The 8224-nt window shown below is 46.4% G+C and overlaps 1 protein-coding gene across 1 annotated transcript in view; it reads left to right on the top strand.

Annotated features, from left to right (window-relative positions):
* Positions 1 to 7107: 7107 nt before the first annotated feature.
* Col6a6 (collagen type VI alpha 6 chain) overlaps positions 7108 to 8224 on the top strand; it is a 56467-nt gene continuing 55350 nt past the window's right edge. Inside the window, exon 1 of the mRNA XM_048334468.1 lies at positions 7108 to 7188. Coding sequence (XP_048190425.1) covers positions 7122 to 7188 — 67 coding nt within the window. The 5' untranslated portion in view covers positions 7108 to 7121. The remainder of the gene's footprint in view (positions 7189 to 8224) is intronic.

The raw sequence follows: 8224 nt of genomic DNA, 5'->3' as shown, positions 1-8224 counted from the left end.
ATTGAACCCAGGGCCTCATGTATACGAGGCAGGCTCTCTTGCCACTAGGCCATATCCCCAGCCCCACATTTCCATTTTTTAAAACATTACTAGGAATCTACATCCAGGGTGCTTTACACTTCTCAGAGCTATTTTTTATGTCTTAAGACCCAGCATCCACCCTCAGGAATCTTCTAGTCTACTGAGAAGTGAGACATGAAAAAGAAGAAAGAAAAGAAAAGATTTGCCAGGTACCAGTAGCTCACGCTTGCAATCCCAGCTACTCAGGAGGCTGAGATCTGAGGATCACAATTGGAAGTGAGCCTTGGCAGAAAAGTCCGTGAGACTCTTACCTCCAATGAACCAGCATAAAGCCAGAAGTGGAGGTGTGGCTCAAGTGGTAGAGCACCAGTCTCGAGTAAAAAAGCCAAGCAAGAGAGGGAGGCCCTGAGTTCAAGCCCCAGTATTGTGCACACAGGAAAACCCCCACTGCAGACGCGCTTTGAAGGAAAACAAGGTGTTGGGAGAGGAGGAATCACAGGGTGCAGGAGGAGTCTAATTTAGTCCAATTTTTTTTTTTTTGCCAGTCCTGGGGCTTGAACTCAGGTCCTGAGCATTGTCCCTGGCTTCTTCCCGCTCAAGGCTAGCACTCTACCACTTGAGCCACAGCGCCCCCTCTGGCCATTTTCTGTATATGTGGTGCTGGGGAATCGAACCCAGGGCTTCATGTATAGGAGGCAAGCACTCTTGCCAGTAGGCCATATCCCCAGCCCTCAGGAGGGGGTCTAATTTAAAGAGGTCCTGATCAGGGCCCATGCGCAGAGGAGAAGCAGGATGCAAAAAAGGCTTTAGTGGTAAACATGGCAGACTCTGCCTTGTCTGTACTGCACCTGCTCAAGCGCACGCAGGTGGAGAAAGCACTGTGAACAAGTGGGGTGTCCATACCCCACCCCAAACTTGCATTGTGACAAAAGCATGATTGCCTTGCTCTTTTCGCGTAGGCTATCAACCGCAGATTGGAGTCACTTGGTTTTTTTTCCCAAACGAGCCAGCAGGCCCCTCTCAGGGAAACTGGCAATTGGTGAGTTCACTTCGACGTGAGGATTGTCCTTTCAGGTGTGGCTTTCAGAGTCCGATCGAGTCCAGGCCCTGAGGCTTACAGACTGGCTAGGAAGAGTCCGTTGCAGGTCTCATGTACAAATGGAGCTGGTAAAAATCTAAGAGCAGTGTCTGCACTCGGGTGAGAAGAGAGAAAAGGTCGCACTGTGGTTATCCGGAATCTGATCAAAGTAAGGGAAGGTGCTTGAACTAGGCCAGTTCGAGAGAAGGTGGCTGTTAGCATGGCTCCCTGTACAACTTAGGGAGAAATTCTTCAGCTTCTCCAAGATTCCCTCCCCATCTTTAAAACAGGGACAAATTTGGCCTTACAGGTTTTTTTTTTAAATAAGTTAAATGCTTGTGGTGTTGCTGTGAAGATAATTTTGTTTTGTTTTTAAATGCTAGTACTGGGGCTTGGCTCTGTCCCTTCACTTTTTGTCATTGGTGCTATATGCCTTGAACCACAGTTCTTTTCTTGCCTTTTGGTGCCTCACTGGAAAAAAAAAGAACCTCATGGACTTTTCCTGCACAGCCTGGCTTTGAACCGCAATCCTCAGCTTCCAGCTTTGTGAGTAGCTAGGATTACCCATAAGAGCCACTGGTTGGGTGAAGATGGTTTTTAGATGTGACTGGCCTTTAATTTAGGAGATTCAAAGTGTAAGATGGGGTGCAGTGTGTGTATGGGGGGGGGGGGAAGGCTCACTCGACAAGTTGAAAGCTTTTAGAAAAAAAGAAAGTCTGGGGTCACCAGAAGAAGAGGGAGTTTGGGCTTTAGACAGCCTTCAGGCTTGTGGAATCCAGTGAGTCGATGCTATTATTGTTACTATTATTAGTATTGTTGTTGTTATAAAGGTGATGTGCAGAGGGGCTACAGTTACCTAAGTCAGGTAATAAGTACATTACTTTTTGGACAGTGTCACCCCTTCCTTCTTGCTCTTGCTGTTTTTCCCTCCCACAAGTTGTATAGTTCATTTTCCACATGGTGTCCAGTGAGTATGAATCGATTCTTTAAAAAAATGAATTTCTCTCTTTCTCCAACCTTAGGCACATAGTTTGTTTCTTTGAAGATCTTAGAGCAATACCTGTGCTGTATTTGTAGGATTGGGGCTCTTAACCCAAATTTCTCTACAGTTGATACATGGCTGGGTGGCGGGGGGCGGGGAGGGGGGACTGCGAAAGGGGACAGTACTAGTTTTCTCTCCACTAGATGCCAAGAGCAACTCCTTCCTAGTCCAGTGGTTAAAATTAAAAAAACAAAACAAACAACTCTCCATGCCTGGAACCAACAGCTCATACCTATTATCCTAGCTACTCAGGAGGCTGAGATTTGAGGATTGTGATTTGAAGCCTGGGGCATGGCCCGGGACGTTCTTCAGGATGTAAATCCTGGGGTCTACCCTAGCTCCTGATACAACCAGTCCTTCCACTAAATGGAGATCAAAACCCCTATAGGCCTAGTAACCCTCCTGTCTCCCCCTGCTTCAGATCCCCCTTTTCTTCCTGTTTTATCAGCTTTCTTCAGGGGGCGGGGGGTTCATCTGGATAATCTGCTTTGTAGACCCCTTGCTATGGAACCTACTAGAAGGCGGGTGGGCCCTGAAGAAGAAGGAGAGAGCCCGGTTGTTTGGCAGCTTGTGGCCTTGGGGGAGTCACTGTGCGGGTCTGGTGGTGTCAGTATTCAGATCCGGAAAGCGGAGAGAAGTGGTTGCAGTTGATGCAGTGGTCATAAAGTGAGATGAAGCCCCACGCTGGGGCTCACGCCTGTCATCCTAGCTACTCGGGAGGCTGAGATCGGAGGATTGCCGTTCGAAGCCAGCCTGGGCAGAGAAATCCGTGAGACCTGCGTCTCCAGTTAGTAAAAAAGCCAGAAGCGGAGGTGTGGCTCACTCAGATGGTAGAGTGGCAGCCAGAAACCGAAGCCTCAGGGACATGGGAGAGGAAGATGGCGTGCGACAGAGAGGAGGTTTGAGGAGATGCAGAACTCAGATCGTGGAGGGCCTTGAGGAACACGGTAACTTTGTCGGGGTCTGTGGTTTGCGTGTTTGTTTTCAACTTAATAGAATAATCTGGTTGGATGAGAGGAAGAAAGTTGTCAACTCAGGCTTTTTGTTAAATCCAAGTGAGATGGAATTCCAGCTTAGGGAGGAAGTGTATCGTGTGTGTGTGTGTGTGTGTGTGTGTGTGTGTGTGTGTGTGCGCACACATGGCAGTCCTGAGGCTTGCTCTCAGGGCCTGGACGCTGACCCCGAGTGTTGTTTGCTCAAGGCTAGTGCTCTGCCACTTGAGCTGCAACTTCACTCCTGGCTTTTTTTTTTTTTTTTTCTGATTAATTGAAGAATCACAAGGATTTTCCTGCCCAGGCTGGCTTTGAACTGCGATCCTCAGATCTTAACCTCCCAAGTAGCTAGGATGACAGGCGTGAGCCCCTGGTGCCAGCTTCTAATATATTTTATTACCTCATAAAATAATGAAATACATTTCATTCTAGCCAATGTCCTTGTTGACTTTCATGAGTTGTGTCATAGTGGCTGCTCTTTTGTATTGTGGGCCAGACAGAAAACCAGAGCCTTGGAAATACAAAATCTGTGTTTGGGAGTTCTAGAATCTGTGTTCTAACTTAATGGGATCATTTGTCAGTGGCAGGGATTCATAGTGGCGGGTCCCCATTCACTGAGAAGAAAGATACCTAAAGTAATAATTTCCAGTTTAAATATATCTATAATACCTGTATCTATCTATAATCGAAACATAGGTTATCTGGAGGACTGTTAACAGGAGATAAAGTGCCTACCTCCAGAGAGCTAGATAAGATGCCAGACTTGGCTTTAAGGAAGGCATTAGATATGATCAAATAAAACTCTGGGCCTAGATCCCAAGTACTGCCTGTGATCTAGGAGGGGAAGGACCAGCTTCACCCAAGTCTCAAATGTTTCTTTGTGTAATATTTTGCCAATGAGCAAAAGCATCAGATAGCTAGTTTTTTGTTTTTTGTTTTTTGGCCAGTCCTGGGGCTTGGACTCAGGGCCTGAGCACTGTCCCTGGCTTCCTTTTGCTCAAGGCTAGCACTCTGCCACTTGAGCCACAGCGCCACGTCTGGCCGTTTTCTGTATATGTGGTGCTGGGGAATCGAACCCAGGGCCTCATGTATAGGAGGCAAGCTCTCTTGCCACTAGGCCATCAGATAGCTAGTTTTAAGTCCTGGTCTGAAATGAAAAAGATCTGAGGATCGCGGTTCGAAGCCATCCCCGACAGGAGAGTCTGCCAGATTCTTATCTCCAATAAATTACCCAAAGAGCCAGAAGTGGAGCTGTGACTCGAGGGGTAGAGCATTAATCTTGACCAAATAAGTTCAGGGATGTGCTCAGGCCCTGAGTTCAAGCCCCAGGACCCGGGGAAAAAAAAGATCAGAGGTTGAATAAGCCATCAAGCTTCTATGTTTAACATGGTGGCCAAGACCCAGTATTCCCCTTATAGTCAAACAGCTGGCAATATTCTTATTTCTGAAGAAAAAGGAAATCATTATTTAAAAAAAAAATGTTGTGTCCTCCATGGCTCCTTTTTAAGGAAAGGAATGACATTTGTCTTCACTGTGCTAGAAGGCTCTCTTGCATCTCTTTGGGCTCCAAAATATCTTTTGCACAGACCTGGCCTAGATTAGAAGTTGGCTCGTGTAGGACGGACCTCTCCCAAGGTCGTTGCTTCTCATAGCCTCAGAAGAACACTTGTCCAAGTTCTACACATTCTGGGATTGCAGCCAGGGCCAGGGTGGCTCGGCTTGCTCCTGCAGCTGTGGTTTAAATGAGAAACAGTCTACCTTGGCAACAGGAATTTCATAAGAATCCTAGATTTAAAACAGGACTTTTGGTCGTGATTGTTGTTCCGTCACGGGGCTTGAACTCAGGGTCTGGGCACTGTCCTTGAGCTCTTCTTGCTCAAGGCTAGTGCTCTACCACTTGGAGCCAAAGTATCACCTCCAGTTTTTGAATGGTTAATTAGAGGTTAAGTGTCTCATGGGGACTTTACTGCCCATGCTGGCTTCCAATCGTGATCCTCAGAGCTCAGCCTTCTGTGTAGCTAGGATTGTAGGAGTGAGCCACTGGCTCAAAACAGGATTTTGTAGCATACAAAATTATGGATGCATTGGCTTGAGCTTGTTTGCTTGAGAATGAATGGAGAATGACAGCGTGGCCCTTCCTTTGTAGAGTGAGAGGAATCCCTTACACTGTGGTCAGATGAAGATAGGAAATCCTGCTGGGTGCCAGTGGCTCAAGTGGCAGAATGCCAAAACAAAACTCCGGAACAGTACCCCAGGCCCTGAGTTCAAGCCTCAGGACTGGCAAAAAAAGTTCTTTGCATTTAAATTTAATGCTGATTTATGTTAATTCTCTTCTTCATTTTCCCTCCAGATGACCAGGTTTGTTTTTTGTTTTTGTTGTTCCGTCATGGGGCTTGAACTCAGGGTCTGGACACTGTCCCTGGCTTCTTCTTGCTCAAGGCTAGCACTCTGCCACCTGAGCCACAGCGCCACCTCTGGCCGTTTTCCATATATGTGGTGCTGAGGAATCGAACCCAGGGCTTCATGTATGTGAGGCAAGCACTCTGCCATTAGGCCACATTCCCAGCCCCTGTGATCAGTTTTTTTTTTTTTTAAAATCAAGTGTGAAAATCCTGGTGATACCTAGTAGAAGATATACGGATCATAAGCACTTCATTTTTTGTATGTTTATTCCACTTGCTAGGCAGGTGGTGATTTACCATTTGAGCCACAACTCCCACACTTTTTGTTTTCTTTATTTTTCAAATAGCGTCTTGTGTTTATGCCTGGGCTGGCTTGAACCATGACCCCTCCAACCGGTACCACCCCTGTAGCTGGAATTACAGGCACACTCTGCCACAACTGATCTGATTGGTCGACATGGGGGTTTCATGTTTCCTGGGTTATCCTTGAGCCAGAACTCTCTTGATCTTGGCCTCTAATCCTAGCAACTTGGGAGGTTGAGATCTGAGGATCAGTGTTCAAAACCAGTCTGGGAGGACAGATCTGTGATACTCTTACCTCCAATAAACTAGCAAAAAGCCAGAAGTGCAGGTGTGGCTCAAGTGGTAGAGTGCCAGTCTTGAGTGAAAAAGCCGAGTAAGAGTGTAAGGCCCTGAGTGTAAGCTCTGATAGTGACACAAAAGAGAGATTGAGGAAGAGAGAGAGAGATAGAGAGAGAGAGACAGAGATTACTGTATCATGCAGTTTCTGGAAAGAGAGGAAGGAAGAAAGGAGGAGTAAAGAGGGGAAGGGAGAAAGAGGTGGAGGAGAGTGCAGAGAGAGAGAGAGAGAGAGAGAAAGAGAGAGAACACTGCTTCCTGCAAGTTCTAGTTAGCTAGACACAAATCGGAACGTCTTCCTCTAAGAAGCAAGATAATTCTGTGGGACCTGGAAAGTTGGTACTCGTGTTTTCCTGCCTTCTCTGCGATTTGAGAATAAAAGGACATGGTTAGGTTTCTGGTGAGGGAGGCAGAGGGGAAATGGAATTCTGACCGTGACTAGAAAGACTTCACCTTTGGAAGATGAAGCCTGTTCGTTCACCTGTTCATGATGGTGCTGCCAGCCTTAGGCTGTGTCTCTGGGTTGTCATGGCAACGGGCAGGCCCAGGCTGATGCTCTGGGATGCAGGCAAAAAACATCTGATGTACGTGAAGCCTTGTTGATCTCCAAGGAACGTCACAAAGGAGGGGGTTCACAAGCCTTACACATTCCTCGTGTGCTTCTGCACCCCAGTTTGTTAAATCAGTTTGGGGGTTCTTACGTATGCGAGTCTTGATTCACAAATGACACCCATGGTGGTCTTATTATTGAAGTAATTGTTCAGAGGAGTTTCAACTCAACAAGCTAGGTTATGAGTACAATATATCTTGATCAATATCACCCCTTCCATCATTCTTCCCCCCAAGTTTCCCAACCCCATCCCACCCCTCAACACAATGACTTTCTTTTATGTTTATGCTTTTGTCTTTTTTTCAGATTTCAAGGAGGAGATTTTTCAGGTCCCAAGATGAAAATGCTGGTCGTTTTATTTCTGATCATCCTTTGTTCTTATGTTTGTGTGAACCAAGATTCTGGTAAGGAAAACAAAATGGGGATGATTCTCCTCCATTATTTTTACACATAATAAATAGATAATGAATGAGTTTAACCCAGTTAAACAATAAATTCGCCTTTTGATTTTTGTGCCGTTAAGGGTTGGTGTTGAGAGACAATTTTCTTTTCTTTTTTCTTTTTGCCAGTCCTGGGGCTTGAACTCAGGGCCTGGCTTCTTTGGCTCAAGGCTATCACTCTACCACTTGAGCCACTTCTGGCTTTTTCTCTGTATGTGGTACTAAAGAATTGAACTCAGGGTTTAATGCAAGCTAGGCAAGCACTCTACCACCAAGGCACATTCCCATCCCCAAGAGACAATTTTCTTGAGGTTATCTTGTGTTCTTTTGATTTTTTTTTTTTTTTTGGCCAGTCCTGGGCCTTGGACTCAGGGCCTGAGAACTGTCCCTGGCTTCTTCCCGCTCAAGGCTAGCACTCTGCCACTTGAGCCACAGCGCCACTTCTGGCCGTTTTCTGTATATGTGGTGCTGGGGAATCGAACCTAGGGCCTCGTGTATCCGAGGCAGGCACTCTTGCCACTAGGCTATATCCCCAGCCCCTCTTGTGTTCTTTTGAGAATCCTGGATCCTGGTCACAATGAAAAGGCAAGAAAGCTGGCATTTTTGCCGAGGACTGGCAGCACACATCCTAGCTTCTCAGGAGGAGGCTGAGATCTGAGGACTGTGGTTCAAAGCCAGCCCAGGCAGGAACATCCACAAGACTCTTATCTCTAGTTCACCACCAGAAAGCCAGAAGTAGAATCAAGGCTCGAGTGGTAGAGCACTAGCCTTAAGTGAAGAAGCCAAGTGAACACCTGGAGTCCTGAGTTCAAGTCCCAGTACCAGCTCTGAAAGAAAAGAAAAAAACCAGCAAGCAAACTGGCATTTTCTCTTCTGATTCAATCCATTTTATGTCTGCTGGGAGGTTACATGACATTTCTGTGACTATTAGGTTCAGGCCTCAAAAAGTCATAATGTCTATGCTTCCTTTGTGCCAAGAGTTTGTCTTGGTTACATGTTT

Source organism: Perognathus longimembris, chromosome 26 (genome assembly GCF_023159225.1).
Source record: "Perognathus longimembris pacificus isolate PPM17 chromosome 26, ASM2315922v1, whole genome shotgun sequence".
NCBI lineage: Eukaryota > Metazoa > Chordata > Mammalia > Rodentia > Heteromyidae > Perognathus > Perognathus longimembris.
Note: the sequence above shows the minus strand (reverse complement) of the source record. Positions and strands in the feature narration are given on the sequence as shown.